This window comes from Peromyscus eremicus, chromosome 19 (genome assembly GCF_949786415.1).
Source record: "Peromyscus eremicus chromosome 19, PerEre_H2_v1, whole genome shotgun sequence".
NCBI lineage: Eukaryota > Metazoa > Chordata > Mammalia > Rodentia > Cricetidae > Peromyscus > Peromyscus eremicus.
Window position 1 is genome coordinate 62,189,309 of NC_081435.1, and position 26,317 is coordinate 62,215,625.

General features: G+C 50.2%; 1 protein-coding gene and 1 long non-coding RNA gene across 3 annotated transcripts in view; one reads left to right on the top strand and one right to left on the bottom strand.

Annotated features, from left to right (window-relative positions):
- The window catches only part of Myo5b (myosin VB), a 213,827-nt gene that overhangs the window by 171,980 nt on the left and 15,530 nt on the right, over positions 1 to 26,317 (top strand). Inside the window, exons 24-32 of the mRNA XM_059246817.1 lie at positions 616 to 749; positions 1,800 to 1,919; positions 2,877 to 3,014; positions 7,469 to 7,534; positions 9,208 to 9,447; positions 10,383 to 10,483; positions 19,074 to 19,272; positions 23,479 to 23,572; positions 25,666 to 25,809. Of these exons, the coding sequence (XP_059102800.1) occupies positions 616 to 749; positions 1,800 to 1,919; positions 2,877 to 3,014; positions 7,469 to 7,534; positions 9,208 to 9,447; positions 10,383 to 10,483; positions 19,074 to 19,272; positions 23,479 to 23,572; positions 25,666 to 25,809 (1,236 nt within the window). The remainder of the gene's footprint in view (positions 1 to 615; positions 750 to 1,799; positions 1,920 to 2,876; positions 3,015 to 7,468; positions 7,535 to 9,207; positions 9,448 to 10,382; positions 10,484 to 19,073; positions 19,273 to 23,478; positions 23,573 to 25,665; positions 25,810 to 26,317) is intronic.
- LOC131896202 (uncharacterized) lies at positions 5,250 to 8,663 on the bottom strand. 2 transcript variants are annotated; one of them, XR_009375379.1, is made up of 4 exons: positions 8,479 to 8,663; positions 7,348 to 7,460; positions 6,210 to 6,365; positions 5,250 to 5,420 (listed from the first exon to the last, which is right to left on the bottom strand). It is a non-coding gene; the product is annotated as an uncharacterized LOC131896202 (long non-coding RNA). The 2 variants fall into 2 exon arrangements; XR_009375380.1 differs by lacking the exon at positions 7,348 to 7,460.

The following is a 26,317-nucleotide window of genomic DNA, read 5'->3' on the forward strand; positions in this document are numbered from 1 at the left end:
TCTGCTCAGTGTAATCATATCTCCTCCCATCCTTAGAGACCTCACCCTTCTCACAGGGCAGCTGAGCATCACAACCTCACAGCCCCCTACTAGCCTAAGATCTTGTGAAAATAGGAGATGCTTTCAAACTGCCCTTTAAAAAAAAACAATTCACTTCCCTTCCGTTACTATGGATACAAGGTTGGCAAGAGAATAAAGCCCATCTGAATTTCTTAGGTTCCTAGCCCGCTTCTCCCTATATCATCTCTGGTCCGGTCTCCAAGAACCTGAAAGATCAGGATTATGAGAGTTGAGAATGAAGCCTGGTTCTGCTGGAAATGCTGCCAGTAGTCCTTATGGCAGCTGTCACAAGAGAGGCAGGCACACGGGCTGGGTGGGAGTGCTCATGTGCATTGAGAGTTTCTCTCCCCACCTCCCTAAGCGCAGGGTCACCCTTCTTCCTGTCGGAACCCTTGGTTCCGAATAATGAGCCCCTCCCTCCTCAACTCCACAGTAGGTGAGGAGAATGACATGAGCCTCTTAACAGGAGATTAGTCAGAAGGCTCCTAGCAGGGCATGCGCATTTGAGGATCCCCCTCAGTTGCTGAAACCCAGCTTCTCATGCCTGCTTTCCAGCTGAATCTTCCCAGAGCTCTGTAGAGGAGAACCTCCTGATGAAGAAGGAGCTGGAGGAGGAGAGGTCCAGGTACCAGAACCTCGTGAAGGAATACTCCCGGCTGGAGCAGAGATATGAGAACCTGCGAGATGAGGTGACCATCGTAAAGGCAAGGGAGGCGGTTCTGCTGCCTGGTGGAAATGGCTTCCTTTTCTGCCCTTTTAGAGCTGGCTATATAGCCTTGCTCTCTGTCACTGCCCTGCTCAGCAAACAGGCATGTGTGCTAGACCACCTATTCTTTCTTTCCCATGGGAACGCTGTGTTCGGAAGCTGCCAGCCAGTGGTCCCTTCCTGAAGATGCCCTTTCTCAACACTGAGGTCTTATTGAGATCTTAGGAGGTTAAGAATTATTTTCCTGTATGTGTATGTTGTCATCTTGCTCCTTGTTCTAGAAAACTCCAGTGTTGAGACAGTGGTGTGGTAGGCTGTGACCTCAGCTGCATTGACACATATGGAGAGAGACCCTTGGAGCCTGATTGGGTCTCCTAATCTCTGACAAAATGCAAGATATTTTTGTGACATTTCAAGATCTGACATTGTTATTTACCCATACGAATACTCCCTCCCAACATACATATTCAACATCAGTAAGTTAGTTGCATGGAAACCAGGAAAGGAATCTGAATAGGAACTGAAATAGAAATCTAAAAATTCCACCAAGCTCGGTTTTCACTCTTAAAGACAAACCGGCTGCCAAAAAATAAACTGAAAGGTCTTTTTAAATGAAGAGCCCTGGAGGTGCAGTCTATTTCTAATTACTACCGTTTCTGTGGGCAGAATGGAGTGCAAGGAGAGGCTGTTCAGGGTAGGGTTGCAGCGTTCCTTTCAAGAGCACGGAGAAGGGGTACACTGTGTGCATTCAGAGGGTACAGCTTGATGAAGGGCTGTTCCTTCTTACTTTCTGGGTGTCGTGGGTTGTAAAGCTTTGAGAGACAAGGAGAGAGCTGGGCATGTGGCTCTTTGGTAGAGCATTTGCCTAGCATACATGGGACTAGCTATTTATCTGCTGTTTCAAGGAGCAGCGCTGTGCACATTTGTTGACAAGCGAGGCAGCTGGCTGATGTCCAGGGCCTGCTGCTCCTTGAGAAGTTAGTTCTCATCATATGAGCTAGTTATGGATTGTCACATTTTTCTCCTTGAGCAGCAAACTCCGGGCCACAGGAAGAACCCGTCAAATCAAAGTAGCTTAGAATCTGATTCCAATTACCCCTCCATTTCCACTTCTGAGATTGGAGACACTGAGGATGCCCTTCAGCAGGTGGAGGTAAGTCTGGGCACTGTTTACAGCTGTCTTTCCAGGGACGTGTTGATTGCCTGCATGGAACTACCTAACAGAGATTGCTGCTTTGTTGGTGGTGGCTCAGAGGGTCCAGGGGACAGGCATTGAGAGCAGGTTCACTGGGTGGCAGTGGACTTACAGACTGTGCAAGCCACACAGATGTACAGCCCGACATTTGTGTGGATACTGTTTCCATGCAGATATGAGCACTGCTGTCTCCAAGGCTGCGTTCTTTAAGGCAGATCCTGAGCTGGCCAAGCACAAAGTACTCATTACATGAGGTACAACAAGATCATGCTGCCACACATGTACACAGCATAGTTAAAAACAGGCTGCATACATGTTCATATACATTACCCACTCATAAGCAGACACATTTGTGCACATACATAACCCACATAGTAAAATCCAGACATGAATTTGAAAAGATAGAAATATACTAAGAAATCGGTGCATTTAAGATCCTGGCATCTTGGCAGGAGAAATATTGATTGTTTCAAGTTGCAATCAGGTAGTTGTTGGCATCACACTTACGGTGACTGGTGGCCACGGTGATCCCTCATCAGGAAGGACTGTGTCCTGAGATTGTTTCTCTCATGTAATGCCGTTTTCCAGAAGTGAATTCCCTTTTAGCTTCCAAAGAAAATGGCTGTGCCTGTGTCCATTTGTTCTTAGAATATGTGATCGGTCATTTAAGCGGCTCACACAGGAGGAATGTAAATGGCTGAGACAGAGATATAATCTAGAAGAGAATAAGCCCACAGCACCAGCTTTCCTATGAGAAACGCTGGTAGTTTGGCCCTGGCTTTGTGTTGGAGGCAAAGACTGGTGTTGGGGAGGAGCAGAGACAGATGGCTGATGCAGAGGTGGGCAGCAGGCATTGTGTTCCCGAAGCACTTGTCCCGTGGAAACAGTCTCGTGTGTGCCCCTCTTCCTTTGCAGGAGATCGGTGCAGAGAAGGCAGCGATGGACATGACCGTCTTCCTGAAGCTGCAGAAGAGAGTGCGGGAACTTGAGCAGGAGAGGAAGAAGCTGCAGGTGCAGCTAGAAAAGGAGCAGCAGGACAGCAAGAAAGTTCAGGTGTGTGGCAGCCTGTGGTAGCCTGTGACAGACAGCCTGTGAGCCTGTGATAGCCTATGGCAGCCTGTGACAGCCTGTAAGCTTGTGTCAGCCTGTGTCAGCCTGTGTCAGACAGCCTGTGACAGCCTGTGGCAGCCTGTGACAGACAGCCTGTGAGCCTGTGATAGCCTATGGCAGCCTGTGACAGCCTGTAAGCTTGTGTCAGCCTGTGTCAGCCTGTGTCAGTCTGTGACAGCCTGTGTCAGCCTGTGACAGACAGCCTGTGTCAGCCTGTGTCAGCCTGTAAGCCTGTGATAGCCTGTGTCAGCCTGTGTCAGCCTGTGACAGACAGCCTGTGTCAGCCTGTGTCAGCCTGTGACAGACAGCCTGTGGCAGCCTGTGGCAGCCTGTGACAGACAGCCTGTGGCAGCCTGTGAGCCCGTGGCAGCCTGTGAGCCTGTGATAGACAGCCTGTGAGCCCATGACAGCTCTGTGAGCCTGTGGGGTCTCGACCGTGTTGGGTTTCAGAGCCTTCTCTCACTGGAGTCAAACTGATGGCTCCTCTGTGAGCATCCACACCACTGCCTCTGTGCAGGGTATACTTCCTGAGTATCCCAGGGCAAAGGATTTCCACTGAGAAGCTGTAGGGAGTTTGTGGGAGCTCATGCCTGGAGGGCTGACAGAAGACGCAGAGAAAACTAATACAGCAGAAGTCAAATTTAGCAGAAAAGGTCTACCACCCTCCCATGCCTGGAATCTAACGTGACCTCGACCCCCTGACTCAGACAAGCCCCTTCTTACCCACAGCTGGGCCATCACCCCAGCAGATGTCACCCTCATCTTGAAAGAATACTGTGTGGAACTTTACACCAAAAAGTAATTGCTGTGTTTCCAGGACCTTTGGGGCACCTAGGCTACATGTAGAACTATGCTAGGAACAGGCTCATAGCAAGTACACAAAGTGTGTGTTAACAAAAGAGACTAGAGAGCCAGCAAGATGGCTCAGTATTGGTGAAGGCACTTGCTGCCAAGCCTGATGGCCTGACTTTGATCCGAGGGACACACGTGACGGAAGGAGAGAACTGAACCCTGCAAGTTGTCCTCTGACCTCCACACACATACCATGGCACATGCAAGCCGTGACAGACACACACACGTGCAAACACACACACACACACACACACACACACACTCACTAGGATATAGCATATTTCTTTTTTTAAGACAGGTAAAAATTCAAGAGAAAAACTTAGCCATTGGGGAATTTGAGTTGTGTTTGGGACATAGTCCAATGTAAGTGTAAGATAAATAATAGCGTTATAGTGTGGATGTGAATGCAGAGTTAATTATACACATCAGAGAGCCATTGGCTCTAGCAGTACAGGACATAAGAACCACGTTTTCTTACTTTGAAGTCGTGAGGAATGCTTCTCGTGGGATTTAAGTCCAGTCCTGGGTCATATCACTAGCAGATCTATCCTCAGGCCTCAGCTGAAAATCCTGGGATTTGACACTCTTCCCCACATCCTTGACCCCCGCCACCTGTACCCCATCTCTCCTTTCATAATGCCTTTCTTCCCTTTCCAGTCAGGTGTGGTGCAGACTCTGGTGTGGCTTGCTGTCAGATTCTTGGGGATATTTTTATTGTTTGGTTTCTTTTTTTTTTTTGTCTTAATAAGCAGTAAGTGAATCGGTAAATCTTGGTGGTGGATTTAAGTCTCTTGGGTAGATTAGGTTCAGAGTGGGGAGTGAACGCACTAGGTACATAAACAACTCTTCCAACTATAAGGAAAAGCTGTCCTGACAGACAAACAAACCAAATACTGGACAGATGTTCTTAGAGATGTATCCCAAGAAACCCGCTGTTGTAGCTTGAGTTTTCCTGCCTGGCCCACAGTCAGGATAAATCTCTCCCACCTGCCAGTCCCACAGCCGCTCAGACCCGACCAAGTAAACACAGAGACTTACATTGGTTACAAACTGTATGGCCGTGGCAGGCTTCTTGCTAACTGTTCTTACAGCTTAAATTAATCCATTTCTATTAATCTATACCTTGCCACATGGCTCGTGGCTTACCGGCATCTTCACATGCTGTTTGTCATCGTGGCGGCTGGCAGTGTCTCTCTGACTCAGCCTTCTACTTCCCAGCTTTATTCTCCTCCTTGCCCCGCCTATACTTCCTGCCTAGCCAACGGCCAATCAGTGTTTTATTGATTAATCAGCAACACATTTGCCATACATCCCACAGCACGCTGTGCCTTGAAGATGTCCTGAGTTAAAGTATCCTTTAGTCCTCCAATCTTCCAGACAGTAGCTCAGCAACAGCACACCCATAGGGTGTTGGCTGTTCACCCCATGACCAGTGGGATAACAGAGAGCTGCCATTGCTCTGTCGCACCAGGAAGGCTCATACAGCAAATCACCTGCCTGGGAGAAGATCAAAGGTCAAAATGAAAGACAATTTCTGGTGAACGTTAGTTGCTCTTGTGCCACTAAAATCAAGGGATTTTAAGTCGGCCTTCGTAAGTCATGGGTGATCTATGTGTATGAAAAGGATGGCATTAAGTATGCCCGGCATAGAAGTTCCCCGGTACTCTCCTGTATCTAAAGACATGATTTCTGGATTCCCCATTTCAGAAATGGAAGCTTGGCTTCAGAGTTGGCTTGCCTGGATACCAAGTGAAAAGGGGACTCTCTCAGAATATAATCAGCAAGCAAGACCGATGGGCTGTGTCCTGCGTGTTGTTGCCCACGGGGGTAGAACAGGAAATAATATGGACCCTCCATCATCCCCTGAGATTAAACTTCCAGAGATCGAGTTTCTGAGTCTTCCCTTGGTTTCAAAAGGAATCCTAAGCCACCTGGAGAGAGATAACCCAGGTCCCCAGCCTTAGAGGCCAGGCATTCAATATAGCCTGACTGGGGTGTCTGTGGAATATTCCATCCATGTGGAGTGACTAAGCCACTGTGAGAGTGGGGCCTCTGTGACTGCTAGACAGACTTTTCCGTCTATCCAATTCCTTTTCCCCTGACCTGGCACAATTAACCTTGTCCACTCCAGTGATTCTGACAGACCATGTACTTAGAAAGATGACTTACATAGCCCTTCGGGTATGACTACACGATCCTCTTTCTGTAAGAATCTAATGTATTCAACATGTAGAGGGGTTGTGTAGCAAATCTGTGCCACACAGAATGCAAGTGCAGGCCACTTACCTAGCAGCAGGAGTGCTGTCTCCAGGCATTTACATCCCCTGGCCCACTGGTGATGGAGGGAGGCAAGGCAGAAGTTGGTACCTTGGCAGGGCTTTTTCCTGGCTTACTGGGCAGGAAACAGTGTGGCAAATGTACATGCCCTTCATCTGGAAGAGACTGCAGGAGAGGCTCACTCTAAAGCCCAGGTACCCTGGTCCATCCACAGCAATGCTAGCCTTACCTGGACTTCAGGTTCCTAGGACTTAGGTAATCTTATTAAGCACTCTATTAGGTTTTATTTCTAAAGACCCATGTTCTTCAGGGATGCCCCCCCCTTAAACCCACTCTAAACAATTAGCCACTTAGGAAGTTGTTTGTGCCCCCTTTTCAACAGCCAATTCAACTCTAATGGCTGCCACACAATCAGAGGAGTCCTTGGCTGACCCCAGTCCTGCTGGACTTGTTATTCTAGTTACTGCTGCCCAGAGCTACCAGCTTTGACATTCTGACGTCTGCTATGTGTACTGCATACCTACTGTGGGCCAGCTGCCTTACTAGAAGGTCACAGAGGAAACAGCTTCAGTTCAATACAAGGTGCTTTGGATTACCTGGGAAACAGACCCGTGAGTGCACACTCCCAAAACATGAGAAGAGCATTAATATTCAGGTTTTATAGCTAGGTGCTGAAACAAAAGACCACCACATCAGCCGCTTATTAACAACAATTTCTTCTTCCAGAGGCCAGAAGTCAGAAGTGTGGGCTTTGATGTGGCTGTCCCCTGTAAGCGGTGGGGAGGACTTAACCTCCTGCCTTTCTCTTGATTTCTGATGTTCTTAACTTGCAGCTGACTCCAGTCCCTCCTCTATATTAATATGGCCATTGCGTCTGTCTGCTCTTTCCTCTTACAGCATTAGGACTCACCTACATCTCCTAAGACCCTATTTCCAAACAAGGTCACATTCACAGGGAGAAGAATTTAGGACTTAAAAGTATTAGGGGTATATAATTTAACTCATAACAAACACAGTGTTATACATATTGAACCTGTCAGCATCTGTGGGGACCATGTAATACAGTGGGGAAGGAGGGAGCTATTTTGGAGGGAATTCATGGTAGCCCGAGAACTGAGCTACTTTTTGAGGGAGGTGAGGAATATACCTGTGGAGGGTGAGGTTGCCAGCTATTCATGCAAAAGTAGAGAAAGCTTGGCTGCCATCAGACATGTCTGCAGAGCATGTGCCCTGTGGTCTGTGCTCACCTTTCTGTCCTTCCTGTGCAGATGGAACAACAAAACAATGGCATCGATGTGGACCAGGATGCCGATCTGGCCTATAACAGTCTGAAGGTAAGTAAGGCTGGCTGTTCCCTGCTAGTAGACGGATGACGTAGCCGGGCTTCAGGAGACTGGGTCCTCAGCGCCAATCTGCTCATCAGTAGAGCGATAAGCAAGTGACTGCATCCCTACATCTCCATCTTTGAAATGGAGGGGAGTTTGTATTTGTGCCATGACATACATGCCTCTCCTCCTTGAAACAACTCCAGTTAAAATAAAATGTGGCCACAGGAATAAAACCACTTGGAAACCTATCCAGATGTAAGGCAGAGGGTTTCCCTGTGTGGCAAATGCTGAGTTGGCAGGAGAGGGTGAAGTAGAGCACTGGAGACTTCAGGCCCAAGGAGGAGGGAAGGGACATCAGAGCAGGCCCTCCCTCCCAAAGACTTCATAACGAGACACTATCAGCAGTCTGCTGGTCACTAATAGAACAGTTTGCTAATAGCCATTGCCCAGAAAACAGCCTTGAGTCCTTCCTGTTCCTTCCACTGACCAACCCTTTTTCACTATGGTAAAATACATAGAGCATAAATTTTACTGTCCTAACAATTTTATGGTCAGCCTGGAGTGGTGGCACAGGCCTTTAATCCCAGAGGGAGGCAGAGCCAGGTGGATCTCTGTTAAGTTCAAGACCAGCCTGGTCTATAGAGCGAGATCCAGGACAGGTACCAAAACTACACAGAGAAACCCTGTCTTGAAAAACCCAAAAATAAGTAAACAAACAAACAAACAAACAAACAAACAAACCATTTTAAGTGTATGTAAGGGTCAGTAAGAGAGGAGTCATTCCTAATGTTCAAGCGGCTCACTGCTGTTCACCCCTGTAATTCTGTTTATCCTGCAAAACCTATCTCCACTGAAGAACTTCCGCTCCTCCCTCCCCACAGCCCCAACCAGACAGCATTCTACTTCCTGTCTCTACGCACTACTCTAGGTGTCTCACAAGGTGGACTCACGTGTGGTATTTGTCCTCTTATGACAGTTTGTATCATTTAGCTCAATGCCTTCCAGATCCATTCATCTTCTCTGTGTCGTCATCCTGGATCAGGCACTCGACTGGCTACGAGCCGTCCCCTCCCTGGACTCAGCTTTGGCGTCTTGCTCAGATGATAGAGGCTCTACCCGCTGGGATTTGCTCAGTCATCTTGTGACTCTAACGAGCATTATCACTTCAAGTTCTTAGAAAGTCACAGAGCAGATGAGCACACAAAGGCTTTAGGAAGTCCTGTTAACAGCATGCTGCTTACAACTGTCAGCATGACGTGGGGCGTAGCTTGGTGAAAGAGAATTTGTCCTGGCTTTGATCTCCAGCACTACATATGGACAAACATGCGCGCACACACACACACACACACACACACACACACACACACACACACACACACAGCATTTCCACAAAGAAGAATTTCATGGCCAAATGTGCTCAAAATATATATTGCTTGACCGGCAAATACTGTAGGGCCATTGTATCAGATGCATTTCTCTGAGAACTCGAGGTGAGGAGTAATCCCCAGGTCTGACTGACCACTGACGCCATCAGAACTTGAACCGTGTGTGTCTTCTTTAAAAACGGAAGGTTGCTCTTCTGGCAGACAGGGAAAGTCAAGGCAAGAGAAGAGACAGGCTAGCTGGAACTTGCTGTGGATCCAGGAAGCCTCCAGCTGTGCCCCTTGGCTGTTTTGCAGAGACAAGAGCTTGAGTCAGAGAACAAGAAGCTGAAGAACGACCTGAATGAGCTGAGGAAAGCTGTCGCCGACCAAGCCATGCAGGACAACTCCACCCCCAGCTCCCCAGACAGCTACAGCCTTCTGCTGAACCAACTCAAGCTGGCCAATGAGGAGCTTGAGGTCCGCAAAGAGGAGGTGCTGATCCTCAGGACCCAGATCATGAATGCTGACCAGCGCCGACTGGGGGGCAAGCACATGGTAAGGAGGTGGCAGCCACGGTTGGGTTTCTTGGGGTGACACTGGGCCAGTAGGCTTGTGTTTTTACGTGTCTTGGGGGTCTTAAACCTGAAGAGCAAGATGTCTGTCTTTGAGATCTCCGGGAGCAGCACAGGGATTCGATGCCCTTTCTTCATGACCTTCGTGACCAAGAGATGGAGCTAGAAGTTTCTAGAATTTACTGAATTTAAGAAAGTGATCAAGGAGACTGGAGGATGGCTTAGCAATTAAGAGCACTTCAGTGGTCTTGCAAAGGACCAGAGTTTAGTTCCCATATCAGGGAACTCACAACCGCCTATAAATCCAGCCCTATGGGCATCTGATGCCCCTCTTCTGGCTTCCACGGGCACTGTACTCACATGAACAGACATATACATGAATTTATTTATTTTTAATGAAGAAAATGTTCAAAAGAAGCAAGACACATAATCATAGTGGCTGTTTGTCGTGTTTTGCCCCTAAGTGTTCATTTTGTCTCTGGAGGGATTTCTCTCTCAGCCCTTCCGGAGGGGTGGGTCCTCTTCTTGTTTGTTTCTGGTGTCCTCACCTTTGAGGACAGATCATAGCCTGGGAGGGAGGGAATAGGGGTTACTCGAGTCATCCAGTGGGCTCTGATAGGCTAGACCACTCTAGATGTGGACCCTGGGGTGGCTTCAGTAATGAGACTTGGGCCATGCCTGCTGCTGTGGGTGCTTTCTCCTCCCGGGATCCTTGTCAGCTGCCCCACTACTTGCTCTCAGTGTCTCACAGCCAGGCCCTGCTAAGACTGTGTCCCTCCACCCAAGATGGCCACAGCTGTTTGTGTCTCCAGGTCTCCCTCTCTTCCCGAAAGCACATTTCTATACCTCAATATTAGAAAGCCATTTCCTAGACATTGTTTGTACCACCAGAGCTAATTTTTATTTGGTACCTTCCAGGAGCCGAACATCAACGCCAGAACAAGTTGGCCCAACAGTGAGAAACATGTGGACCAGGAAGATGCCATTGAGGCCTATCACGGGGTCTGCCAGACGAACAGGTAGGGCCCGGCCCACCTTGCTGGACCTGGAGAAAGTGCTAGGCAGTCTGGTGACAGGAGGGGCCGTTGTCTAGCCTAGCAGGTTACAACCTGTCCCTTAGGTACTGGCCATCTGCCCAACATCAGGGAATTATTTGTTGGAAGGGAAGGCCCTTTAGAAACCTGCCAATGGAAAGCATATGTTTAGCATTGCTGGAAGCAGGGACCCTTCAGAACTTACCACAGGGTGATGCTGTAAACACAGCCCGAGTTTGCTTCCTCTGAAGACTTAAGGGCTTAGGATGTCCAGATCTGCTGCTGCTGCAGTCCCTCTTCTGCAGATGAAGAAAGTGAGGCCCAGAAGCATTGAGCCATTTTAGGCACGCAGCTGGCCTAGAGCCGAGCCAAGGTAAAATCCAGGAGGCCTGGCTTCCGGGCTGTGCTGCCCCACCCCCACCCCCCACCAGGCGTGGGAAACCAGAAGGGGAGATGTAGCCAGTCCCCAGTGCTCCCTAAAGAAAGGGAAGGAATGAAGGTGACTTTCTGGGCTAAAGCCGGAGTCAAGATCCAGTCATCTTAAATTCTCTTGGGTGGGAGATAAGGCGTGAGATGAATGAGCGAAAAGAGCATGGATAGTATTAAATTAGAAAGCAAGCTGACAGCCGTGCGGGGCTTATCGCTCTGATCTTCAGAACCGAAATTGCTCCCAGCCTTCTTTCTGTTCTTTTCCTTCAGCTGTCAGGAGTCTAGTCCTCCGTCTAGGTCTTTCCAGGGGCTTCTCAGTGCCCCAGATTTTGTCTTCTCCCCTCAATAACAGTGGCGGTGATGAGACAAAAATAGCCTTTACTATATCTTACAATCGTTCCACGCTCAGAAAGTTCAGGAAGCAATAGTGAACTAGTTGTGGAGAACCTGAGTTAAGAAAGAGCGGCTGCCCAGAGGAGGAGCAGTCAGGGGACCTGGCTCCCCAATATCTGCCACATTAGGCACCACAGAAGTTTGTCTCTTCCGGTTTTGTGCCAGCCTCAGCTTTGAGAAAGTTTTGCAATTACTGCAAATCCGAGCGTTAAGTGGAAAAGCAGCAAGGAAGGGGAGTTAGGCTGTGATGCTGGGGATCCCAGACAGGCACCCCCTTATGACAAGGGTGCTGTGAAGATAGAGATTTGCTGTGCCCTTTCCTGTGGTTGGCCTGTAATGGAGAGCTTTACATACATAAAAATTGTGTCTTGCGTGTGTGGTCAAGTGGAATCCCTTTAGAATTTTGATGAAATCTGTACCTAGAAAATGTGTACATATCCTGAGTTCAGGCTAGAATTCTGAGAAGACTCCAGATACACTTCAGTCCCATGTGCAGTCCCTCCGATTCAGCATTCTTCCCACCTGCTGAGTTTTCATGGCCTGTCCAGATCTGCAGAGAAATTCCTCCTGTTCTGTGTCTCCCCTGCACTGTCAACCTGCAGGCAAGCATTTTTCCTGCACTGTGAGCCTGCAGGCCAGGGTCTCCCCTGCACTGTCAACCTGCGGGCAAGGGTCTCCCCTGCACTGTCAACCTGCAGGCAAGGGTCTCCCCTGCACTGTGAGCCTGCAGGCCAGGGTCTCCCCTGCACTGTGAGCCTGCGGGCCAGGGTCTCCCCTGCACTGGAGCCTACAGGCCAGGGTCTTCCCTGCACTGTGAGCCTACAGCCCAGCAGTACTAAGGCCTGCTCTGGCAAGAGCTCCTAGAGAGTGAATCACTCCCTCTTCTGCTTCTGCAAGCTTATGCTTCCGTCTTGGGAGCTAGGAGTGGCCAGCATTGTTCTGACTGCTTTACTTACAGAAAAGCTAAGGGAAAGAAACAGCCATGGAAGCCAAGTTTATAGCCAGAAGTCTATCATCCTTTCCCAGCTGCTCTAGAAGAATGATGGAAATATGGACTAGGAGAGAAGCTGCTGCCACCACCAGGCCAGCCTCCACTAGGCAGGCCCTCCAGGTCACAGAGCTGGTTTAGGACTTGGACATGGAGTGTGCCTGGGACTCAGCTTAGGTCTGCCTTCAAGAACAGTACTCCTCTGACCCCCACACCCCACCTCCATATACTTTCACCAAAGCCCTGCCAAGGCTGTAGAAGTCCTCCACAGCCAGTCAGAGAGTGCACTGTTGCATCTGTCCTTGGGACCCAGGAAACAGCAGGAGGCCTCAGCACAGAAAAGCTTTATTCTTTTGTCTAGAGCCAGGGCCATTGGAGGTGCAAGTTCTTAGACAAGTGCAGCTAGACAGAGCCTAGCTCTGAAGGCAGCTTCCCTCATGTGGCCTCTTTCTCCCTCTGTGTCTGGGCTCCTGATCTACTTCTCAGAGACCCCAGCAAAGATCCTGGGCTGCTGAGAGAAAATTCAGTGTGAGCTAAAGAAGTACCCACAGAGCACATAGGGGTCTTACTACACACAAGAACCGACCAGCCTCAACATGCCTGGATATATGACAGAGGCTGGTTGCTTGGTCCTATTTTCCAAGGTCTGCAGAGGAAAGTGCATCCTCTCTGAAACCGTTTCTGTTGCATGACCTCTACAGCTAGTAGAAAATACTTCCGAGGTCATATAGCTCACTTAACCTAACCCATGGAAAATCAGGCCAGGGAATGCAGAAGAGCATCTGGTGGGGCTCCTGGCTCCACAATGAACCGCAGGCCGAACCGCAGGCTTTGCTGATTATTCCTTTGTATTTAGCCAGTTCAGGTGTGCCTGTGCACAGGGAATCCGTGAATATTTAGTGATTTCCTGAAGCTAAGCTGTTTGGCTTTTTCTCTTCCCACCAGCAGATGTCACTCTCTCCTCAGCCACACTCCCAAGCACAGGCATGAAGAGTCTGAGTCTCTGGTACTTTGGGTCTCTTTCACCTAAGAGCAAAAGTCTCTACTGAGTCCTGAGCTGATTCACTAGTTTTTAATTTACTCATGTGCCTGTTTTCATGTTTTGAAGCCTAGTGTCTGGGATGTTTGTTTGTTTTTGTTTTTTCCTTTCTCCATGATACCCCAGCATGTGACAGAATTCAGAACTCTATTTCCTTGTAAAATTAGTAACATGAGGACTGATGCTAACTTCCAAGAAGTATGTCTGGGCATCACCCACATGTCACTCTGAAAAGCATGAGAATTACAGAAGTGAGCTAATGTTCTTGGAGACCCAGCAGTCCCCTCTCGGGCTCTAAAGATCAGTCAGCAGGGCTGGGAAGCCTCAAAGGAAGATTGGGAGACCCCCAGAGGTCCAGCCAGGTGCCAGAATGTCTCCACTTGCAGCAGAGGGGATAGCTGGAGTACAGCGTGCTGGCCTTCATCCCTCTTCAGCCCTGGTGCACACTTGCTGAGTATAGCTGGAGTTTTCTCTCCGGGTCCTCGGCAGTCTGACAGCCCACTTGCCACGTGGCTTGTGGCTTACCGGCATCTTCACATGCTGCTTGTCATGGCGGCAGCTGGCAGTGTCTCCCTCCTCCTTCCTGTTCTCTCAATTCTCCTCTCTGTTAGTCCCGCCTATACTTCCTGCCTGGCCACTGGCCAATCAGTGTTTTATTTATTGACCAATCAGAGCAATTTGACATACAGACCATCCCACAGCAGCTGAGCACTTCCAAGAACTCCTACAGCCCCAGGGCCTCCTTTGGAGTCCAGCATTCCTCCAAAGGACCCTAGGCAGATGCGAGCCTTCACATCTGAGAACAGGAGGTACAGATATCAGCCCCTGCTCAACACAGCCTTAGGTCCTCAGATTTCCTGAGCATGTGGCTTACCCAGGACACCTAACTGCTGGGCATAGGAAGAGAAAGCAGTATCGGACTATCTTAGTTACTTTTCCATTTCTGTGATAAGGCACCATGGCCAAGGCCATTAATAGAAAAACAATTGGGGGCTTACAGTTTCGGGGAGTTAGAGTTCGTGACCATCATGGTGAGGAATATGGCAACACAATTCTGGAGCAGGAGCTGAGAGTCTAGATCTTGATCTAGAAGCCCAGGGCAGAGAGAGATACTGAGAATGTCAAAGTCCTTCCAAAGCCCACCCTCAGTAACACACCTCCTCCAACAAAGTGCCCCCCCTCCTAATCCTTCCCTAACAGTTCACCAACTGGGGACCAAGTATTCACACCTGTGGGGGCCATTGTCCTTCAAACCACCACATTGGTGAAGTTCCAGGCATTGACCTGGTAGAAGACTTAGATGGCAGTGTTCCTCAAAGTAACCTTGTTGGCAATAGTCCGTCTCACTGCCTTGCCACAGAGATGGGAGCTTCTAACACTAAGGGGTTGGCTGTAGACTAGGAACAGACGCCACAGAAAGGTCCTAGAAGTAGACCTTCAGAGAGAGGTTGGTACAGATGTGGGTGCCCCAACCCAGGAAACAGACTGTGTAAGCACTACAGGTCTGGTGACCTCCTGCTAGAGGCTAGCTCTGGAAGGATCTAGAACGGATACTTTCAGCCCCTGGGCTTTACTCAAAACATGACTAAACAAGACAGTAGCTGGCTTGCCCAGGGCTGTTTGGTTTGCCATCTGGGTTCTGGCATGGGCTGAATGGCCTTTCTAGTAGGCTGTGTGGACTAATTCTTGCTCCATGATTCATGCCCTCTACCAGCTAGTTCACTGGCCTTTAAAGACACCCTTGTGCCCAGGACTTTGTGGGGTGGGATAAGAAGAGCATGGGGCACAGTGACCTCCAACAGCCACCTTGGCTAACATCAGGCAGCTGACATGACCAATAGACAATACCAGAGACCTGCCTTCATGGGTTGACTGGACAGGGAAATGGTATATAACGTAAGTCAAGGGAAGAAATTCAGTTCTCAGCCTGTAAGTTTGTTGCAGTTAACTTTAATACACACACACACACACACACACACACACACACACACCCCTACACCTCTGTAAGAAGAGCTGGAGTTAAGGTTAGTAAGCAATTACTTGCTCTTAGAGAATGGCAGAAAGCTGTGCATTGAAAGGGAGGCCAGCATCCTCCATACCGTGAGGGCCTGCCCGCATCCCCAGGTGTCTCACCTGCTGCTCTGTGCTGCAGCACCCTCCATACCACATCCTCCACACCGTGAGGGCCTGCCCGCATCCCCCAGGTGTCTCACCTGCTGCCCTGTGCTGCAGCACCCTCCATTCTGCACCCTCCATACCGTGAGGGCCTGCTCAGCCCCTGTGGTGCCGTATGCTCGTTTGGTGTACTCTCTTCAGACCCTGCTTAGACTTGTTCCCCTGTCCTTTCAGTTCCTTCAGATGGAAGAAAGCATGGTGGGTGTGAGACAGGGACGTGCCATGGCCCAGCCTGGGCTACTGTGCGGCTGTTCTTTGTAGAGTCACTGGAACAAGTACAGCTCTTTGGTGTCTTTGGCAAGCATGTACCTGAGCTGCAGCTATTGGTGGACCTCTGTGAGACCACATGAACCTCTTTCCCAGACAGTACCTGAAACCTGGGAAACTCCAGAGGGATTCTGTCTGCAGGAGTGTGGGAGCCAGAGAGAAGTGTGGGAAACAGCCTGCAGTCCGTCCCCTTTTCTTGACTCCAAGCCTTGCCTGTAAGCTTTCCAGTCAGCCTGAATGCCTCTCTCCTCTCCACTGGACACCCTCTTTTTCTGTACTTTATCTCTAGCCAGACTGAGGATTGGGGATATTTGAATGAAGATGGAGAACTCGGCTTGGCTTACCAAGGCCTAAAGCAAGTTGCCAGGTGGAACACGCTCCTCCGTCTTGTATGTGCTTCAGCTGTGTGCCTGCTCGTGTCTACGTTCCTTGTTTTGGCCTGAGCATCTGTGAGAGCATTGGGCACAGTTCACATGGGCTTCGGGCCAGCAATCCCTAGGGGTTGTCCATCCATCATTTTGTGCCTGGGCAGTGTAGATGACGTCAGCAGAAGCTGCTTGCCTGGGTCAAGATGGTGGCACTAGGTGGCCTAGTTGAACCTGAGAGACCACGTGGCCCGACTCTTCATTCTATAGGTGGAGAGAAGAGGCAGGGTTTGTATAGCAGAAGTCACACAAAGGAAACCTAGCTGTGGGACTCCAAGGCCCATGATGCTGCTGACATGCTACATGCCACCCTTCTTAACCCTTCAGGGCTAGCCGAAGTCCTTGACCTCGTTTGCATGCTGGCTGTGCTGCAAATGCAAGGCCCCTTGGTACATGCTATCAGCATGCAGCTGGTCCCGGCACTAACAGATGAGTGCTGAGGATACATCATGATGTCTGCCCCTCACAGCGCCCTTGTGAGCACAGCTTCGCAGGTTTAAGGGACTGGTTCAGTTCTGGTTAAGTAGACCATCTAACATTTGCTGTCAGCAGCAACACTGACCCCATCCACCTTTAGCAGCCGGCGAACGGTTTAGCCAGGGACGTATGCAGAGCGAGGACAGCGCCAAGGCTTGTCATACTTGCTGTGACTTTTAGAAAGCAGAAGCATGACTTGGTTCATTTTTTTTCTCAACAAGAAATGGGGGGTGGGGGTCATCAATCAGGGCCAGGGAGGTGAATGAGTGCTAGGCCCGGCTCCCTCAGTGACTGGGGGGTGCCCATACCTCAGCTGTCATGTGGCCATCTCCCTGCCGCTGCTGGTGGTGAGATCGTGGAGATTCCTACATGGCAGTGAGGGGAGGAGCAAGTCCAGTGCTGTATCCTTTTCTGGACCCCATAACCTGAGCAGGGGGTGTGGCCGGGTTCCTTACTGTCAAATGGTGGACCAGAGCAGGCCCTGCCACACAGGGTCAGCAGACAGAAGAGGATCACCTCAGGTAAAGCTTTACGTACGCAGAAAGTACAGAGGCATTAGCTTTCTGTGGTGGTTATTCAACAAGGTCAGAGTCCTGCCAGTCAGAAGTTTGTTAGAGCAGGAACCGGTGTGCACATTTCCAGGGTGCTCCTCATGTCTGTCTTGAGATTGGATGTGGTACAAAGAAGAATCAAGTGAATGCGTTGGAAAATAGCACACAGGTCCGTGCTTCAGGAGATCTTTCGGATGCTTGGATGGGAATCTTACTCCTGCCGTAGAGCCCTGAGCTGAATCCACTTGAGAGTAAGGCAGATGCGAGCAGGGGACACACAGCAGGTCAGAAAGTGGTCCTGGGACAGCTCCCTAGAACCAAAAGGTCCACACCCTCCTTCCTGTTAACTTTACCTCTTACACTGATGGAGTTTTAGTCTCTTGTAGCCAGTGCTGAATGGTGTCTGAATACTGTGTGCTATCGAAAATGCCAGTTTCATTACCAGAGTATCGTCTACCACTCTCAGGTTACTGTTGTTTCCTGTGGAAGCAGGCCTGAGGTGGTAGGCAATCCCTTCATCATCTTCTCTTTCATTCCCATCCCTTTGCTGAGAAACCCTCACACATGTCGGCCTGTAGAACTGACTTGGCTGCCTAAAATGTGGCTGCTTCTGCCAACAAAGCCGATGTCCTCTTTCTCTCTTGCTCCCCCTTCTCTATGGTAGTTATCTCCCAAACCAGCAGAAAAGCAAACATATGGTGGCTGCCCACTCCTTGCCATCTGGACACCAGGAGATGGCCCTGGGCACCGCCCTGGGCAGAAACTTTACTACGTCCCAGGGAAAGACTGGGGTGAGCGTGTCCTCAGAACCCATTGACCATGTCCCTTTTTGCTGAAGGTGGCCTAATAGATCGAGAAAGCTACATCAGGTGACTCAAGTCCCAGGAGACGCCCCTGTTGCATCTGGCCATGTCAGGGTCAGAGCCAAGCTGAAGCTCCTGCTAAAGCGGGCAGGCACTGACCTTGAACCATGGGCCTTTTAGACAGAAATCTCTGCGCTTCCTCCCAAGCCTCTCCAAGCTTCCTCTGGATCTTTGTTTCTTATGACAGATTCCCCCAAGTCGTCTTAGCCGTTTAGACCAGAGGGAAAATTGTAAATGATTACTTATGAGGTAAAGTGGGGCAGTAAGGGTGGAAAGGAAAGGCAAAACAATAGCTCTTCTCCTTCTAAAAAAAAAAAGAGAGGCATCTACTGAAGGGAAAATAAACTAATATGAGCTCTGTTTGTCAGTATTTTGTCTTTACAAGGAAATTCTTTTTTTTTTTTTTTTTTTTTTTTTTTTTTTTTTTTTTTTTTTGGTTTTTCGAGACAGGGTTTCTCTGTGTAGCACCTTTCCTGGAACTCACTTGGTAGCCCAGGCTGGCCTCGAACTCAGAGATCCACCTGGCTCTGCCTCCCAAGTGCTGGGATTAAATGTGTGCACCACCACCGCCCAGCTTACAAGGAAATTCTTACAAACTTTAGAGCAGATGTTGACGCCGCTATTTCAAGGACACTATGAGACATTTATCTGTGTTAACGGCATATTGTCATGGAGACAATCTCTCAATCCTAAACCAGTAGGCTGTGCCCATAGGGGGAAAAAAATGAGGGTGATAAAAGAAGCCTAAACCCAAGGGTGCCTTTGGCCGTGGTTTCTGGTCATCTGAGAGGATGGCAAGTTGGCTTGCTTGCCCGTCGGTACCCGCCTCCCCGCTGCATCATCCTGGCTGGGGCCATGTGGTCGCTCCTGCTATGTGCTTGGCTGCTCCCTGCTGTGTTTGTCTGTGGCCTCTCACCGTGGGTGCCCACCCCAGCCACATGGTGACCTGGCTGCTTTCTCGGGTGCAGGTTGCTGGAGGCACAGCTGCAGGCCCAGAGCCTGGAGCATGAGGAGGAGGTGGAGCGTCTCAAGGCGCAGGTGGAGGCCCTGAAAGAGGAGATGGACAAGCAGCAGCAGACCTTCTGCCAGACCCTGCTGCTCTCCCCAGAGGCCCAGGTGGAGTTTGGGGTCCAGCAGGAGATAACTCGACTGACCAATGAGAACCTGGTAAGCGGCCGTGCCTCGTGGGTTGTAGCTCTTGGGATCCTTTCTAGGTGGAATATGATCAGGAGATGCCGGATGGGCAAGGCTCATGTCCTTAGCTCTGCAGTAGGAACAGAGACCTACAAAACCCCTGTCTGTTGACGAGTGATAATTGAAACAAATGGCATAGGACTTGATGTATTAAAATGGCAATGTCTACATCCAGGTCAGGGATTCTGGCAGGTCCCAATGAAAACAGCTTGGCTATGCTCCACATGGAGCTGAAAGATCTGCTATAGCTTCATTCTGATGTCTGGACCTGGGTCTTCCTCCATGAGGTCTCTCTCATGTGCCCTGTCTCATTCCCTAGCCTAGCCTGAGATGCTGTATGTGGCACTGGCTTCCAAGAAGAAGAAAGCAGGAGCCAAGGGCTCCTAAAGGCCTGTGCCCAGAACCAGCATGACATTACTTCTGCCCCATGCTAGTGACCAAGACAAATCTCACGGCTCAGCCGGATGTAGCAGGGAGGTACTTGTCCTTTGATGGGAACAGAAATCATTGGTGGCTATCTTTGGTGGTCATGGCAGATGTTAGAAGGATGGGAGAGTGTGTCCCCTGGAGAACTTACAGGTCAGGAGGAAGACAAAATGAAGGGCATAAGGAAGACAGTATTGATTTAAAAAACAAAAAACCAAAAAATATGATTCTCCACGGGATTAGCAGCACAGATTACAGAAAAAGACTAGAGGATTTATGGAGGAGAAGAATGGAAGTGAGGTTCACATGTCTTCTGGGGTGGGGTGTCTATGAGAGAACAGCAAGAGGTACCCAAGCCTGATCGGCAGGGCACACACTAGCAGGGCTTCCAGTCCATCCCAGCTGGGCCATCATTGCACCTGGGACCAGGCAGCCTGGGTTTGGGCCAACCCCAAGAGGAGGTAAGGTACTGGATTCACACGTGATTCCTCCTCCTCTTTCTCATAATATGTCCTCTTGTCACTATAGACAATTGGCCTGATGCACAGAAATGTACATGTTGTTGGCAATAATATACATGTATGAAAACATCATCATGAAACCTATTTTGTATATATCTAAAAATCAAATAATAAGTTGTTGAGCCAGCTTCTGGTACGTGAAGGACATAACCTAGAAAATGCATTTGCAGGTCGATGCTTCCTGGGGGGCCACTGGACATGTGATACGGTGGATGACCAGCTAGCAAAAAGAGCTGTGTAACATAGACTTGCTGTACTCACTTGCAGCCTAGGCGAGTCAGTGGACAGCCCCACCTTGAGAAGAGTAGTGAACCTTGGCATGTGAGTAGGAGCCTGAGGTTCTGGGTCTATGAAGACAAGGAGAGAGACAAGGAGACTACAGTTTGCCACCTTTTGGAAGACTTGTAGCACAGGGTCTGGAACTATGACCCAGAAGCAGAGCCAACATGTAGCACGTTCTAAGGACTATTTGTGTTTTATGTCCCCATTGTCAGCAAATATCCATACCAGCTATGTGCTGGCAGATGAGTCATGGGCATTGGGCAAGGAGGAGGATATGTGTATACAACTGACCACAACACAACATGCTGGGAACCTTAAGAGCTAAACGTCCAGGAATTTAGGGCAATTCTAGCTGAAGAGGTCAGAGAGGCTTGTGGGTAGGGTAAGGCTGTAATTGTCCTGGTAGTATCTCCTCTAGAGATGTCTTCAGACACAGTCAACCTTCGATGCCAAGACTTCTCTCGGGTTAATTCGGTCCTGTAGTCACCATCACTGTGGCCTTTGTGGATGTGGGCCTCCATAGTAGCTCCAGGAGTTTGCCAGCTTTAGTGTTGCCTTAATTTATCCTGAGTTTTGCTGAGCTCAGGCTTTGGAGATTCCCAGGGGGGGTCCAGTGTGCTGCAAGAGTGGGGAGCACAGCTTTACATGATTATTCTTAGCACATTAAGGAGAAGGCTCCCTGGCATTTTAAACGAAGGCTGTTAACCTGAAGAGCTGGTGGACAGGATGCAGCACCATGGGTTGCAGTCAGCATCTGCACGAGCGATTGGAGTGGAGGGATGCCTTTCCCAGGCTCCTTTGCGGAGGCTGGCTGTGGAGCCTGTGCCTTGAAATGGAATAGTGGCTGCAGCCTGACTGTTGGACTTTACCCTTCCTTGTTGAGGCATCTGGTGTTTAGCTGCACACAGGTGTCAGGGTATTTGTTGATTATCCCCCAGAGTTTTGTGGAAGTTTGTGAAGAACAATTATGGGGAGTCCGGAGCACATTTTCGTCTTCCGGACTCGGTAACATCGCCATTCATGGGAATCAGCTGGCAGTTGCAGTACCACAGCCTTGACTGGGTCTGCAACATTCCTCATTCAGTGGATTGGCTTAGTCGATAGGATGGGTGCCTGGGGGTGAGATGGGGCCATCATAAACCCCAGGGCTCACAGGTGTGGTGGTTGGGATAAGAAATGGCCCCATAGACTCATAGATTTGAATGCTTAGTCACCAGGGAACGGCGGTGCTTGAAAAGATTAAAAGGATTCGAAGGCACAGCCTTGTTGGAGAGTGTGTCCCTGGAGTGGGCTTTGAAACCTCTGAAAGCCCAGAGTCTCTCTCTCATCCTGTGGATCAGGATGTAGCTCTCAGCTGCCTGCCTGTGTGCTAATGTGCTCCCTGCCTAGAAGATAATGGACTAAGACTGAAACTGTAAGCCAGCCTCCAATTAGATGTTTTCTTTTAGAGAGATGCCTTGGTCATGGTGTCCTTCACAGCAATAGAGCACTGACTAAGACAGGAGACCTTATTTGTCCCCTAAGAATCTTGACTAAAGTGTTTCAAGACACTTAAACCCATTGTATCAACTGGCTTCCTGCAGTCTCTGACCTGTTCTCCCCCATCCCTTCCTCCTCATCCTTCCCTCCCTCCCCCTTCCTTTTCTTCCTCCCCCTCCCCAGCTGTGTGTGCTATCACCCCTGTCCTCTGGACTACGCAAACATTTAGATGTCCCTCATCTGAGAAGGGGTTTTTTTTGTGGTTTGTGTTATCTATTTATTATTCGTGGGGAATCCTACCCCTCGTGCGTGTGGCCGTTAGAGGGAAGCTCACGGGAGTCAGTTCTCTCCACCGTGTAGGTTCTGAGGGCAGAGCAGGCTTGGCAGCAGTACCAGTGCCTGCTGAGCCGTCTGGCCAGGCCCTTCCCCTTTTCAGTGAAGATAAAGTCCCTCCAAACGCCTATCGTTAGAATTGTCCGCAAAGCCCCATAGCACTGGTATTCATCTTGTAGCTGACTCTCTTCTGCAGTCCTACCTTAAAGTCTTCTCCATCCTCCGGCCCCCACAGGTACCTGCACTCCTGTTCACACGGGCAAACACAGCACACACACACACACACACACACACACACACACACACACACACACACACACACAAATCCTCGGACTCCAAGGCAAAGGTTCCGTCTTTGGTGGTGGAGCACCAGCTATGGAGCACTTGCCTAGCACACGTTTCCCTGGCCCTGGGTTCTGTACCCCGTAATACGCACAGGGGCGGAGTGTGAGAATATACACACACCCAAGAGGTTTCAGAGGTCCCGGATGAACTGCTTGCTTCTCCTCTCTCGGTCACTCTGGTTACCTAGGCTTGGCTCTAACGGTGAAAGCAGGGCTCCTTTCCTCTCTCACTTTCTCAAAGAGCCACCGCCCAGCGTGGTGGGGATGATAATGATTGCAAAGTCCTTCCCTGGGCAGCTTACTGTTCTAGGTCCCAGTGGACTGACTTGCTTCCAGGGGCAACAGGTTGCTAGCGACTGAGGCCACAGCCCCTGTCCTGTTTGGCTTCCCATCCCAGAAGCCCGTTTGGCTTGCTGACCCTTCCAGCTATACGCCTACATGACCACACCTCCACCCCGAGTGCTGCCCGCAGCTCCCCTGGACACCTCAGCTGGGTGTCCTCTGGGGAGGCTTGACTTAGGGAGCCCTAGGATTCCACAAGGCGCCAGAGTGCCCCAATGGGAGGAATTCGCCCTGGGAGGAGTTCACCCTGTTGTTGCTGGTAGAATGAACTCTGACTCATCGCCCTTCCTGGGTTCTGAGCAGGTGCTGCACCTGTGTGAGGCGGCCCTTCTGCCCTTAGCTGAGTAGGCTCCTTAGCCTCCTTGGGTCCCTGTGTTCCTGGCAAGGATTTCCCCTTTCCTTCGGTGTGAGGCCCACATCCTGCTCACACTGCTGCTCCCTTGTGCTTTCAGGATTTTAAAGAATTGGTAGAAAAGCTGGAGAAGAATGAGAGGAAGCTGAAAAAGCAGCTGAAGATTTACATGAAGAAGGTCCAGGACTTAGAAGGTAGTGTGCTTGGGTGTGCCTGAGTATAGGGACCTGAGTGTGTGCATGAGGCAGAGCTGACTTGGCCAGCCTGTGGGACTTCATCAGTTTTCTGGTGGCTGTGCCTGCTCCAGCCCTGTCCTGGAGGGATTCAGCGTCCCATCTCAGCAGGGAGGGAGACCTGCTTGAGCAGGTGTGAGCCAGCTTCTGCAGGCTGGAGGAGTGAGACACACAGGTTCACAGTGGTGCCTGCCCTTGGAGGCTTTCTGGTGTGAAACAACACTGTGACACAAAGACCTGGGGCCCTCACCCGTGCCGTGGGATGTCACAATTAAACTCTCATTTTGGAGTCTAGCCCAGAGGGAGGGGCAGACAGAAGGCTAAATCACTTTCCTAAAGCCATGGGCATGTTCTTTTCTGGAACGCTAACTCTTGCGCTCTCTAAACATGTCCCACCCTGCTTGTAGCCCTCTGGCCCCTTGTGCCACAGATGGCTCTCTTCTTCCTTCTCCCCTCAGCTCAAAAGCCACCACCCTAGGCTTGGAATCATGCCCTGTGCTATCCTGAGGCCACTGCCTTCTGGGCACACCACTGATCACCGAGTGTATAACTGCTGCTTCTGTAGCATCAGGGGCATCTCTGCCCGCCCACACCAGGCAGCCTGTGACCTTTTCTCAGCTGATGGTCTCCCTGCATGTGCCCTATGCACCTCCGTCATCTACAGGGTTCTTATCTTTGGATCCTCACGTAGTCATTTTCCAAGTCTCTCAGCTTCCAACCTCTCCATGCTGCTAGGTCCAGAAGACCTATCTTAACCTTCCTCCATGCTTCAGGCTGTGTGTGCCCTGACTACCCTGGGACCAACCTTTGTTCTCTGTTCCTAGATGACTCAGTAGCTTCCCAAGGCCTCTGCTCATAGCCAGCAGAGTAAAATCCTAGCTCTTACCTGGTGCTCCTCTGTATGTGTACATATATATATATACATGTGCACACACACAGAGCATCCCTCCAGCCAGTTACAAATTCCCACCAGGATCACTGGCCCAGCTCTTTTCCCATTCATCTAGGACAGTGGTTCTCAACCTGTGGGTCACAAACCCTTTGGGGGTCCGTATGACCCTTTCACAGGGGTCACCTAAGACCATCAGAAAACATAGATATTTACATTACAGTTCATAACAGTAGCAAAATTATAGCTATGAAGCAGCCACAGAAGTATTTTATGATTGGGAAGGTAGAGAAGACAGCACTAGGAAGATGAAGAACCACTGCTCTAGGGGATGCTTTGATGGACCAGCCCTGTCCTTGTCTGCTTTCTTCTTTCCTACTTGGCTTTCTCAGTGTTCCACCTCCACCGGCACCTACGGTGCACACTCCTGGCCTGCCACCTGGCCAAGCTGCATTGTCAAGTGTTTTTCTGTGCACACACACAAATGCACCTCCTCAGCTAGACTGCTGGGGACTTCATATCTGCCCTGTGCTGATGACAGCACCCTCACACTGTTGGTACCCAGGTGTGCCATGAATAAATACTTGGCATCTACTACCCTCCCCTGGGCCGGGGGAAAGGTCTGCATGAAGTTTAACAAGTCCCTGATACCCGCGATGGGTACCGCTAAGATGCCTCCCAGTCAGTTGTGCCTACATGGGCTCACACTACATTTAGAGGGCAGCTACAGTGTTTCTGCCCCACTGGTGCCACCTGCTCCCCTGGCCAGCTCACAACTGTGCCATCGTAGTGTCCTGATGGCCAGTGAAGTGCTGTGGTCCGCACAGGGAACTGAGTGGAACAGGGCTGCCAGCTTGGTAGGAGGAGAGAAGCGCTTGCCAGCAGGGCAGGCTAAACGTGGCTGCCACTACTTCTCACATTTTCTCTGGTCCCAAACCTACCCATTTATTTCCCTTGCAGAGATTTTCCTCTTCTTGTCCACAGCGGACCACAGTACAAGTGCTGAAGTCCTTGACCCACAGATAGAGGGTTCAGGCTCCAGGAACAGGCTCATAGAGTATGGGTGCTCCAGTACCCTGAGCATGATCCCCAAGCCCGGATACCCCTCCTGCAGGCATTCAGCTGCAAGTTCTCACCATGTTTCTGTTCTCTCTCTCCCACTCAGCTGCCCAGGCATTGGCCCAGAGTGACAGGAGGCACCATGAACTCACAAGACAGGTCACAGTCCAGCGAAAAGAGAAAGACTTCCAAGGCATGCTGGAGTACCACAAAGAGGACGAGGCCCTCCTCATCCGGAACCTGGTGACAGGTCAGGCTCTGCAGTGGCGTGCCACCTGCCAGCCCTCCTTCCTCTCCCATCTCTATTCACCCCCAACCCTCCCATCTCCCCTGCGGATCTTCTTAACCCCCTCCTCCACCTCATGGCTGCCATCTACAGCTGTTCTGTGCTTCCCAGATGCTTTTCCAAAACCCCACCCCCTGTAGCCTTGCATCAGCGCAGGGAAGAGAGGGCCCTGTTCTGCCAGGGGCTGCATGGCTCCTGCCCACCGCACGCTTCTCTGCGGTGGCTGCTGCAACCCTTCTTTTCTCTGGGGAAGTTCAGGGTGGGCCATGTGTGTTGGCAATAGCTGGACAAGCCGTGCAAGCTTGTTAGCAACTGTGCCCAATGCCATACCCTCCCTGCTTGTTCAGTACTCCCAGCATCTATATCAGTAGGCACCATACAAGTCCTGACCTCATCTTGGAGAATGCTGAAATCATTCTAGTAACTTTCTCAGGTTACACAGGATAAACAGTGGGTCAGGGATTCGAACGCC